We start from the raw sequence: 12,742 nt of genomic DNA on the forward strand, positions 1-12,742 counted from the left end.
ATGCTGGTGAGAGGTGGAATATAGTGCATTCACACAGTGAGGCGCTGAAGTGGAAAAAAAGCAATGCACTTTTCAAAACATTAATGAATGAAAGAATGTAGGTCTGAAAATTAAAATAAAGAGCAAAAAATTGTGAAAGTGGGGCGAATCAACCTGTGCAGATATTCTACGACAAATGCCAATACTGATGCCAGATCTCATCATCAGTCTAACTGATCCATGTTACATACTCCCAATTTATTTTGTCTTGATTTCTTAAGCTGATGCTGGTTTCTCTTCTTCTATTTACACAACAATAATCACACCGTGATAACAGCTGTTACACAAGTCTCAATAAAAAAAAAAAAAAAAAGAAACATTAATTTAAAAAAAATAAATGAACAACTGGTAGCAAAAGGAGGGTGTGGTGATGCGTGCCCTCTTCATGATTTGTGCCTAGAATTGCATAAAAAATGTCAAGAAAGAAGAATAAAAAATACAAATATCTGCCAAAAAAAAAAATCATCCAGCAGATCATTCTAACTTCAATTGGAAGCAGCTCAATTTTCGTACATTTGCAGAAACCTAGAGGGGAAAACAAGTAGCTGGCAAGAAGGGGCCATAGTGGACAAGTTAGCTGTGCTTCTGTTCTCAAAAAGCATGCAGGAGGAACAGCGTTCAGTAAATCCTGATCTGCACCAATATCTAGGAGGACGAGAAAATGTTCCTGTCATCCAGAATGTTTCAGCAACTGTAATCCAACATGCCAGAGACAATTAAGAAAGTCATGCAGAAGAATAATAAACTCTATGAATGCTGATGCTGTAAGAATTTGATCTGCTTGCTCAGAGTGGAATCAAAATAAAGCTTCTGAAAGGAAGGACCGGTACTTGCTTTAAAGTTGGGTAACCCTGTTTTTATTTGGATAAATTTCAATGTAAAATATTAATTAGATGCCGCTAAATGGAAATTGTAACGAAACAGGGAACATCTTGGCCTTTTGCTGTTCAACAATTAACAGACCTGGTTATTTTTATCTCTTCTGCATATCTCAAACCTCCCCCCTCTCCCCACGTGTCTGCTTCAGCTTCCAGTCTTCCTCACCTCTCCCATCTCCACTGGTGCCCATAATAGAGTATTCATTATTGTAGACAAGCCAGTAAATGTCATGTGGTCCGGCCGCGCAGCACACGTTCATGTGTAACTGAATATAACTTATTCATTTTCATAAGTCATTGCCACTTAATTATGAATGATGCCGGATGCTTCTCAAGAAGGTCCTGCTGCACGTTGGGATGCCTTCTTCCTTCCACAGCTCGTCTGCGACTCACATGTTTCTGTTGGTTTTTAACTGAACACTGGATACTTTTTTCTCTTTGTTGTTTTTATCAATGTGCTGCTTTTTGCTTCCTGTCATGACTCTGTATGGTTTACTTGCTAAATTGAGGAGTCTGCAACCTGTCAGTGGCAGGAATCACAAACATTGCCAATGTGTGAAGTGAATGATAGATTATCTCTGATTAACCTGCTCAGCAATAGACAGGAAAATTAATTCTTGGGTGCAGAAAACTCATGGAAGACCCATATAGAAAGCTAGGTCAATTTAATAGATCGAGACCTGGATGATTTCATTGCATTTTCACTTTCTTTGCTCTCATTGAACTAAAATTACTGTTATTTTTTGTCATCGGAACTCACAAAAAAAATTGCAGTAAATGGTGCAAATTTGTAGCCTGATTCGCTCATCAACTTTAACGTTTTTACTTTCCAAATATTTTTTGACATCCATGCTGGTAATAAAAGACCAGAGCACAAACACATGAATAACAGCTGAACCTATTTGTAGCAGTTCATTGCATTAATTTTATTTCATATTTTTCAACATCAATCGGTTTGAAATAACTCTTACCCCATAACACACAGAATAGAGTAACTGAAAGACTTTTTTTTTCATGTGTCATCCTTTTTTCTTTTTTGATTTCATGTCTCAGCTTCTGCAAGTGCACTGTCTTTAAAAGCCCTCATTGACACCACACTACTGACATGCATTAGCAGGTAGTTTTGGTAAAAAAGTTAAAAAGAAAAAAACGTTTGATCTGGAAGAAAAGATGACGTACCGACATGCTGTAATCTTTCAGACTCAGTTTTTTGACAGTTTTAGCAAACAGCAATCTTTAATTAGGGATTTCAGCATTTTATAGATATACTGTAGTCTGTTTTTTTCAATACTTCAATACTTCTATGTTCTATATTTCTGCATATGCAAGAGAAGATTTCATATGGAATCTGTAAAACCACAAAAAGCAAGACAATGATATAACACCAATTTCACATAATGCTGAAATGCAGCTTTGTAAACATAAAAAAAAATTATAATTGAAATAGAGGGGAAAAAAAGAATGGCAAGAACAACAGCACATATTGCTCTTAAGACTACTATCACTTGTTTTTATTATTACCGATTTATCTTTATCATCTTTCTAGTCTTGAATATCTTAAAACAAATGATGTGGTTGTGTTCATTTAATATTAAATATATTTAATAAAGAGTGGAATTGTATTAGATCAAAGTATTCTGTATGTTTGACCACTCTGATAGCCTAATTTTAGGTTGAATGTTTTATAATAATTCATATTCACCCACAATAACTAAGATATGGGAGGATGAGAGAATTATATAAATATAGAGAGCATTTGATTTACAAGGGTTTTAACTTGACATACAAAAGGAATGAGTTGGGATGTTTTTTTCGTATTTATGAGCAATTTTCTATTAATATTATCATTAATATTTACCTTAAAATATCTATAATTATTGGAAGCATTTAAGTAAATATTTAACGTTCTTAGATATAGATTCCAAAAAAGGTATCATGTCTGGTGCTGTTTAGTAAACGATATTTAACAAATATAAAATATTTCTAATATTTGTTTTCCTTTCTTTGATCCAGACAAATTCAATGCCTATGTTACACTAAAGGTCCAGAATGTGAAGAGTACAACCATCACAGTCCGTGGAGACCAGCCATGCTGGGAGCAGGACTTCATGTTGTGAGTATATTTACACAGCATTACAGTACTTATACCACTTAAACTGTTTTTTTTTACTCTTTGCCACATTATCACACCAAATGTGATTTTTATTAATGGGTTTTAATGACATAGATCAACATGAAGAAGCACATAAATGGGAAGTGGAATAAAAATAATATGATATAGTTTGTTTTTAGGTCTGAACTTTAACTAGATCATTTAACCATATAGATGTGCTTCGGTTTAAGTCATTCATTATATCCTCGGCTGTTTATCCGGGGTTGTTGTCCTGCTGGAAGGTAGTTGGTCTCTGGTAGAAGTTACTTTGAGAGTACACTCACCGGCCACTTTATTAGGTACACCTGTCCAACTGCTCGTTAACACTTAATCTCTAAGCAGCCAATCACAGGGCGGCAACTCAGTGCATTTAGGCATGTAGACATGGTCAAGACAATCTCCTGCAGTTCAAACCGAGCATCAGTATGGGGAAGAAAGGTGATTTGAGTCACTTTGAAGGTGGCATGATTGTTGGTGCTAGAAGGGCTGGTCTGAGTATTTCAGAAACTGCTGATCTACTGGGATTTTCATGCACAACCATCTCTAGGGTTTACAGAGAACGGTCCGAAAAAGAAAAAACATCCAGTGGCGGCAGTTCTGTGGGCGGAAATGCCTTGTTGATGCCAGAGGTCAGAGGAGAATGGCCAGACTGGTTCGAGCTGATAGAAGGGCAACAGTGACTCAAATAACCACCCGTTACAACCAAGGTGGGCAGAAGAGCATCTCTGAACACACAGTACGTCGAACTTTGAGGCAGATGGGCTACAGCAGCAGAAGACCACACCGGGCGCCACTCCTTTCAGCTAAGAACAGGAAACTGAGGCTACAATTTGCACAAGCTCATCGAAATTGGACAATAGAAAATTGGAAAAACGTTGCCTGGTCTGATGAGTCTCGATTTCTGCTGCGAAATTCGGATGGTAGGGTCAGAATTTGGCGTCTACAACATGAAAGCATGGATCCATCCTGCCTTGTATCAACGGTTCAGGCTGGTGGTGGTGGTGTCATGGTGTGGGGAATATTTTCTTGGCACTCTTTGGGCCCCTTGGTACCAATTGAGCATCGTTGCAATGCCACAGCCTACCTGAGTATTGTTGCTGACCATGTCCATCCCTTTATGACCACAATGTACCCAACTTCTGATGGCTACTTTCAGCAGGATAATGCGGCATGTCATAAAGCTGGAATCACCTCAGACTGGTTTCTTGAACATGACAATGAGTTCACTGTACTCAAATGGCCTCCACAGTCACCAGATCTCAATCCAATAGAGCATCTTTGGGATGTGGTGGAACGGGAGATTCGCATCATGGATGTGCAGCCGACAAATCTGCGGCAACTGTGTGATGCCATCATGTCAATATGGACCAAACTCCCTGAGGAATGCTTCCAGCACCTTGTTGAATCTATGCCACGAAGAATTGAGGCAGTTCTGAAGGCAAAAGGGGGTCCAACCCGTTACTAGCATGGGGTACCTAATAAAGTGGCCGGTGAGTGTATATAAATACATTTGAAAGGCTATTTAGAAAATACCTATGCCCCTCTGATTTACTGAGATTTTTATAGAACCACTGTTTTTATTTTTAATTGTAAAACCTGAATAGTTTTGTCTATCTATTCTATTTCTATTTTGTTGATTTAATCTGACATAAATATTGATCATGATCCTTGCTTTGCTTTCTTTCTGTTGCCTTTTTTCTAAGTTTTGTCTCTCTCTCTCTATATATAGCGACAGTAAGCCACGTCTGCCACCAAACTCCAGTTGTGTTATAGACAAATTGTTCCTCCAGAGGATACCCAGCCTGCACATGAATGCAGGTCTGGTATGCATTGGATAGTGACGCGTTAGCTGGCTTTATTGGGCCCTGTGACATTAAAGTGCTGTACAGTGGCGGCATGTGGGACTCCGGTCAGCCTGGCTGACATGGCCGACTAAATAGGGATCTGTGGCAGAAGCAGGTAGGATGGATGGAAAGTAAAATGACTTGCTGCGCTCGGGTAAATGGATGAGCCAGTTATATATCTGATTAATTACCCAGCCCATCCTGATTCCAGTAGGCAGTGAGGTGAAGATCTAACTGATTAAGAAACCTGCTTTCCTGCACATCTGTTGTTCTCTGTGTGCACAACACAAGGCATGGTTCACATAAATGTGTTATCATCAGTAATATTTTTTAGCTCTTCCTGCATTTGACAGCGCTGTAAAGAAAAACTGAATAAAAAGTTAAGCTCTTGTGCTCCCACTTCAAGTAAAATACCTTTTTTTGTCCTGGTTTTAAAACATTTTGGTCAAGTTTATTAATCATGGTTTTTACATTTCCCCCCATTTCTCTTAATGACTCATTTTCAGTTGTTCAGTAGAAGCTCTTTATTAGAGCCTACCAGATTTTTATCAAAAAAGTTTTTTAACTGTTCAGCTGCAAGGTCCACCCTAAACATTACCAATCCTCCACCTTACTTATCACTGAGGATGAGATCCTGGCCCAGCTGAACAGCTGGTTTGTGAATCCCTCCAACCAGTAGTCAAGAATATTTTCTTTTTCTTTCTTTTATTTTCTTTTTTTTTCTCGCAAAAATAGTTTGTCAATAAAAACATTCCTATTCTCATTTTCTTCCAATTTGCCATGACAGTACTAGTTATGTAGCCCCACTTCCCATTCCTTTAAAATTTGGCTGCTGATGCAGCTTCTTCAAAGTGCATTAAAATAGATTAGAATTTAATTGAAAAGAATAGAATAGAAAATCCTTTTATTGTCCCACAATGGGGAAGTAGCAGCTACCCGTTAAAACAAATCATAGGACTAGTTGTGCTGCAAGTCAAGACAGAAAAATATGGAGCTGCTCCGCCCCGGGTTGGGCAGCGGCTCCATCACTTTAATACAGAGACGGTACAGCAAAGCTCCCCTGAGGAGCAGTCCTCATGTCCAGCCTAACTGGAATCACTCTCACCTGCAGACAGACATCTCTCTATGCAGGCTGTCACAGTTTGTTAGCGCACTGATGGAAATAAAAATGTCTTCTCTCAGGCATCTATCTTTTTCTTCTCTAAATAAAGTTTGAATTAGGATTGCTCCAGTTGGGATTGTCAAGAGGCTGCACTGTTTCTAATTTGCTTTAGACAGATGTGACTGCCAAGCATGTCCACTGCTCCAACATCAGGATCAGGCAGGTGTAGCGATGGAACTGAATAAATAGACAAGTCTACCGTAGAACCTCAACAACTAAAGAAATATTTTGAGCTCAAACACTCAACACTAGGGCTGCAACTAACGATTATTTTAAAAATCGATAAATCGGCCGATTATTTTTTCGATTAATCGATGAATCGGACAAAAAATATTTTTTATATTAACCTCTTTATTCCAGAATAAACATTTTAGACAGAACAAACAAGCACACAAGTACAGGTTGCTCATTAACTGTACTGGTGCAATATGAAAAACAAATGTTTGTGTTAAAACTACGCAAACTTCCATGAGAAATGTAGCTGTACATCCACAAAATATAGGGTACTTTGTTTCATAAAGCGCAAAAAAAGACATTTTTGTTTTTAAAAGCCCCTAAGGGGTTCAGACAATAGGCCCCCCATTTCATCAAATGAGTTTTTTTTAGACTAGAAGAGTTCTGCCTTTTAAGACAGGAAAGTATAGCAGTTAAAGTTGCTACTTGAGAAAATACTGAACCATAGAGATAAAAAATAGCCCTGTGGTTCAAATTATAAATTGTATTTGGAATAAAAATGAGAGAACTAGGGGTGCTAAAAAACACATCCTCCAAAGACAGATATTTACATGGGAATGTGGCATATAATTAATCGACATATTACTGATCTCTTGCTGGATTTTATTCTGCTTTACTTCCATAAATTGCAGGATCTTTACTTTATCTTTGCCAGAAGATTTAAACTTCAAAAACCTTGCCCTCATAATTTGCAAGTTAATTTATTTATAAAGGCTATTTTAATTATTGTGATCAATTTGCGCCGTCAATCCCGGCGCATGCGCGCTTCATTTGCAGTCTGGACGCTGAAACATCCTGCGGCTCTGACTGCAGCGCTGAGAGGGATTCCTGCGGGAGAACGGGGTTGGAATGGGGGAGGCGCCTCACGGCAGCAGCTGCTGCTGCAGGACAAGAGTAGGAACGATACATGCTTTCACGTAAGAGTCTCCATAAGCCGCCAATGACACAGTAAAAAGTCGCCTGATTTGTCGCTAGTCGCTTTTTTTTTTTTAAATAGTCGCTGGAGGGGTCTGAAAAGTCGCTAAATATAGCGACAAAGTCGCTGAGTTGGCAACACTGCGCACCTGCAGCGCTGGCTCGCTCTGCCGTAATTTTTTTTCTTCCCCCGTTTCAGTCAAGTGGCAGCGATGATGACTGCGGCGGCGGATGACGCATTAATCGCGCGACACAACTAATCGATGATGAAATTCGTTGCCAACGCTTTTAAAAGTCGATTTTTATCGATTTGTTGTTACAGCCCTACTCAACACACAAAAAAATGGCAAAATTTCTATTAGTAAATGTAAAAAATGTCAACATTACTTGCTATTAGGGCTTCGACTTACGATTATTTTTCAAGTCGATTAATCTGTTGAATGTTTTTTGAATTAATTGTTTAATAATCAAATAGCCAAAGGTTCCTTATAGGACATTTTTTTTTACGATTTTAACCTGGTAAATCTAAAACATTTCCACTTGAGGAGTGCTAAATAGAGCATATTGACAGAGAAAAAATATTTTTTATCTTATATACAAACTATTTACATATCTTTTATAAAATTTTGGTATAATTACTGCTCAAACTGGGTTACTCTGTTAGTTAAAGGCATGTTTTACAGTCTCCATACTCCAGTTAATGATTTATCGATTACTGAATGAGATATATCTTACTTTTTTCTCTCTCGCTTTACAAATGAACTTTTCTTGCTACCAGAGATGGGTCCTTGAATATGTGCATTTTTAAGCATGACTCTACCAAATATTTGATTCATGTAAATGTGTGTGTGTGTAGAGAGGGGTGTGGGTGTGTGTATGTTTGGTGTAAATGGCCTAGACCTACCGGGTTACTCAGAACTGCATTAAGCATCTGTAGTAATAAAATATATAATAGTAATAATATTAATATGATACAATATTACATTTATCTAGGACACTTTAACCCAGTTTAGACTGAACTGCGAACTGTGTGAGCCTATGGTTTACACTTGACAAGGAAGTCCTTTAGTTGGCAGGATATATTTACTGTGCATTACAAAAACATCTTCAGTGGTGCATAGATGTTCATATGTAATCCTTTAAATCACAGTGAAGATAACTTATAACTATCAGGTTCAAAATGTATTTAAAGGAATTCAATTCAAGTCACCAAAGGCCTTTCTGATCAGTCTTTTGGGGCTCAGAGTGTTCGTAATGGATTCCATGGCGAGCCTGTTAATGATGTAAACAAACTGACTGAATTACATTTTACTCCATAGAGCCCCATCATGGTGACCAAATCAATTCCCAATCTAGCTGTTGCCTGTGGTCTAGTGCAATATATATATGAAACAGCAACTCATTTGTCTTAAAGCTGTTATCCGTTTGTAAAGGTTTCTGCTTTTTAACTTTTAGTTGCTATATTTAAGTTGCCTTTAACTTTTATTTCAAACTGACCATTTGCTGATATTCTTGTGCTTCCATTGAGGTATTAAAACATCTGGAAAAAAAAACGAGGATAAAAAAAAACTAGTCCTTTTCATTTTTCTTTCCATAAAACATATGGCACAGCAAAAATGACCATTTAAGTGTTTAAAAGAAAAAAAAAACTTTTGTTCTTCTTGTCTTTTAGGGCAAAAAAAACAAAGATGTGAAAAAAACTTGAAAAATGTCAGTATTTATGTATGACTTGCTAATAACTTGGCTCATAATGTATAAGTGCTTCTCCATTAGTTCATTATAAACAGAAGTGAAAGGTAAAGGTATTTCTTTGCTTCATAAACTTTGCACCATGTTTCCAATGTCATAGAATTTTATTTTTTCTATTTATACTGTGTTCCTACGACTTAGAGATCCCTTTGCATTTAAACATGCACCGACGGACAGGAAACTGCTGCAGCCAGAAGAGTATCTCTTTCAATCTGAGGATAGTTGCGAGGGTTTGAAATAATATTGTAAGTGTTATAAAAAATATTGTTTTAATTCAGTGATCTGCAATCCCTGTGCCATGGTACCGGTCCATGTGCCATTTGGTACCGGGCTGCACAAAGAGAATAAATCACTTTTATAATTTCCGACTGATTTATTTTTCTCAAGTCTTAACTGGTATTTTATTTTGAAAACTGAACAAATTCACTTCCGTCTATGACTTGCTATTGAAGTATATCGGCCACAACACCGTATGTCAAACTCAGGGATCCCTCTGTTTGACTGCTATCATTCGTAGTTAGCAGGCTGTTTTCATGCACTTTGTTTTTGCGGTTGCTAATTTTAAAGGCATGTTTAAAGTTCAGCACTTTGTTCTGCTTCGGTTGTTTTATAAGTGCTAACAAATAAAACTGGACTACAATTGGATTACAATAGCGACTATAGAGTACTACAGTTACAGACAAATCCGGGAAAAAATTTGTCTGACATTGAACCAGTCTGTGGTGCCAAAGAGGTTGAGGGGCACTGCTTTAGTTGATAAATACATATACACCACCAGTGTTACAGTTTTACCAACAAAAATTGATTTTATATTATTTTATATAAATAGGATCTATGGCTGGCTAGCTAAATTATGACTGACATAAAATCGCAAGCAGTAACAAATTACAAAAATCTTAGTTTTGTCATAGATTCAATGAGGACAAGATACTTTTTTTTGCTACTGTAAAAATTAGAATGAAATCAAATAAAGTATTTTGATTTCTTAAATCCCTCAAAAGGCATATGCAGGAATAGTCCAGGCTGGACCTGTGGTTACGGTCATTGTGGTAAATGGATGTGTCCCTCTGCATTCATGTTTAACAGCTGTTCTTGAACATTGTTGTGCAGACGAGCAGCCCTTTGGGTGTAAATTAGATCTTGATGTGGCTCTGTGTGTGTTGGATATTGTAAAGTGTCCTGTTTGTCTCCTCTCCTTGTGTTTCAGCTATTTAAAACGTGTGTTAGACAGACTTCCTCATTATTTTATACTAATGTAGTAGGTAGGGTTGCCACAATGCCAGATTTCACTGGAAATTCCAAAATATATTGTGATAAATAATAATATTGTCATTTGGAGACCATTCTGAACTAATGTAATGTTTATGATATAATAATGCACATGCACCCTTTTAAAGAACAACATTAACACTGGAACTTATGACATTTTAAAACAGTTTTCTATTTATTAAAAAAATCCACTTGAAACAAAATTGAATAAAATTGAAATAAAAAAAAAGATTAAAATTGAAAAAAAAATTTGCACTTTAAAGATTAGCATATTTCTTTAGGCTTAGAAAGGGATGACAGGAAGAAGTGGCAGTTTTATATGCAAAAGGTGCAAACTAACCAAACTAGGTTGTGCTTGAAAGTTTACATACCCTTCTATTAAACAGGTGAGATGTTTTTTCCACTGTAAACATTCTGAGGTTTACCTGTAAGGAAGTCAGTTTTCACAAGTTTGTTTAGACGGTAAAGTAGTGAAGCCTTAGTAGTATTTGAGGTCCAAAGCATTGGATGTTGTGAATGGGATATGCTGATAGACAGCCTTTTAAAATCCTTCTCAACTGACACTCTTCATTATGCATTCCTTGACATGCAGCAATTTCTGTCAATTGATTAATTGACTTTATTGATCTCAGATGGGAGAAATGTACTTGTTACATCAGCTCAAATACTCAAAGAAGAATGTGCCAAAGATAGAAAAAGGTGCATGGGATATATACAGTATATACAGTGCACCCACATATTACAGCACAGAAAGGTTGGGACAATAGACAGCAAGATGTTGAGGAGATCAACTGCACAGGGTCGCTGCATCTGCCATAGCACCCAATCTGGTCTTATGGTTTAAAAACTTGTCTCATTACAGTACATTGTGGTAGGATCCTTCTTTAGTGTCAGTGTATATTCAGCTTGAAAAGCAACGTTAAAAGATCTGACAAGTTTGAACATAGTTATCTTTGCCATTGCTTATTAATTCTCTTTCTGTTGTAACATTGGAGCTAATGCTATTAAAACTCTTACCCTGAGTGTATGCCACATTTTATTCCTGCACAGCTTGTGTCTGTTTAGGGTCTTGTTCTTTTTATCAGGTTGGTGTTTTGGCCTCTGGCAAATAGAGGTTAAGTAGGTTTATGTCGATCCTTTTACTTTCAGGGTCGCCAGAGCATATGTGTGCATGTTTTATACTGGACATTTCTTTAGATGTTGTGTTTCTTGCTTTATGTTGATCAAATCTTACAAACGAGCATCATTTCATGTCTTTTTCTTTGTGCTTTCTTCATTCATTCTCTGTTGCTTTACCCGGAGGTGTCTTTAGATGCTGCAGGATCAGGCCTAATCTACTGAACAGATTTATTCTATTGTGTCAGAAGTTACTGTCTTTCAGTAGATCCATCAAATGTAATGTCTTGGTTGCTACTTCCTTTCCAGAAATAAAATGTTAGAAAAAGATGATATCCAGTGATTGTGATATTATCTGATTTGTAAGGATCAATGAATAAAGTTGAGTCTGTTTTAACTAGGAAGTGTGTTAATTGCAATACAATAACTATAAATAAATAAATGTAAGTAGAAGGTCTTGGAGATACTCCACTGATCATGTTTTCTCAGTGATTGATCAATATGTCTGATGTTTCAGGTCATTTCCTGCTCTTTCCTTCAAGTCCTGTCAATTAAGTGCTGCTCAAGTATCAACAAATTGTGACCTTTTTCTCTTTGCCTGCATCAACCTGTATTAAGTGCTTGAGGAGTGACTTTATCAAATTACAACAACAGGAGTGATTAACGTCTGTCAGTGGGAAACCTTTTCCTCCTTCATCACTTTTATTCTCTCTAAGCTTTTAATCAGCAAAGTCTTTGTTCTTGCAGCTGGATCTGTAAATTAAGTTTAACCTGTATTTTTAGTGACCACTGGAACAATTAGAATACTGGCTCTGTCGTAACATCAAGTCAGCAGGGAAGTATGAATTTGGTGGTATTTATTTGTAATTCCTCCTATCAAGTTACAACATACTGTTGTAAAACATTTGTTTCTACCTCAGAAAGACTAGAATGGTTGTTTACATTCTGTTATGCAAAAAAATTATTATTACCACAAAAAAAGCAGAACAAAAGCAAGTAAAAAAAATATGATAAAGAAATTTGGATCATAACCTAAAACTAATACCCCAGTCAGTAGTTTAACTTCGTCAAAATCAGCGCTAAACAAATGGGTTTTAAACTTTGACTTAAAAGTACTCAGGCTTTCAGCACTTTTACAGTGTTCTGGGAGTTTGTTCTAGATAAGTGGATCATAGGAACTAAATGCTGCTTCTCCATGTTTGGTTCTAGTTCTTGGGGTACAGAGTACTGTAGGCTTGAACTAGAAGACCTGAGTGATCTGGGAGGCTGATACACTGACAATCTGTCATATATTGCTGTGCTGATCCATTCAGTGATTTATAGACAAAATTATATTCTCTATGCTACAGAGAGCCATTGTAAGGACTTCACTACTAAGCTGATG

General features: G+C 37.0%; 1 protein-coding gene across 1 annotated transcript in view; it reads left to right on the forward strand.

The window, feature by feature from the left end:
* Window positions 1–12,742, forward strand: part of LOC119785426 (protein unc-13 homolog B-like) — a 233,627-nt gene that overhangs the window by 32,878 nt on the left and 188,007 nt on the right. The window contains exon 3 of the mRNA XM_038288108.1: window positions 2,931–3,030. Coding sequence (XP_038144036.1) covers window positions 2,931–3,030 — 100 coding nt within the window. The remainder of the gene's footprint in view (window positions 1–2,930; window positions 3,031–12,742) is intronic.

Source organism: Cyprinodon tularosa, unplaced genomic scaffold (genome assembly GCF_016077235.1).
Source record: "Cyprinodon tularosa strain WSP-4 unplaced genomic scaffold, ASM1607723v1 ctg249, whole genome shotgun sequence".
NCBI lineage: Eukaryota > Metazoa > Chordata > Actinopteri > Cyprinodontiformes > Cyprinodontidae > Cyprinodon > Cyprinodon tularosa.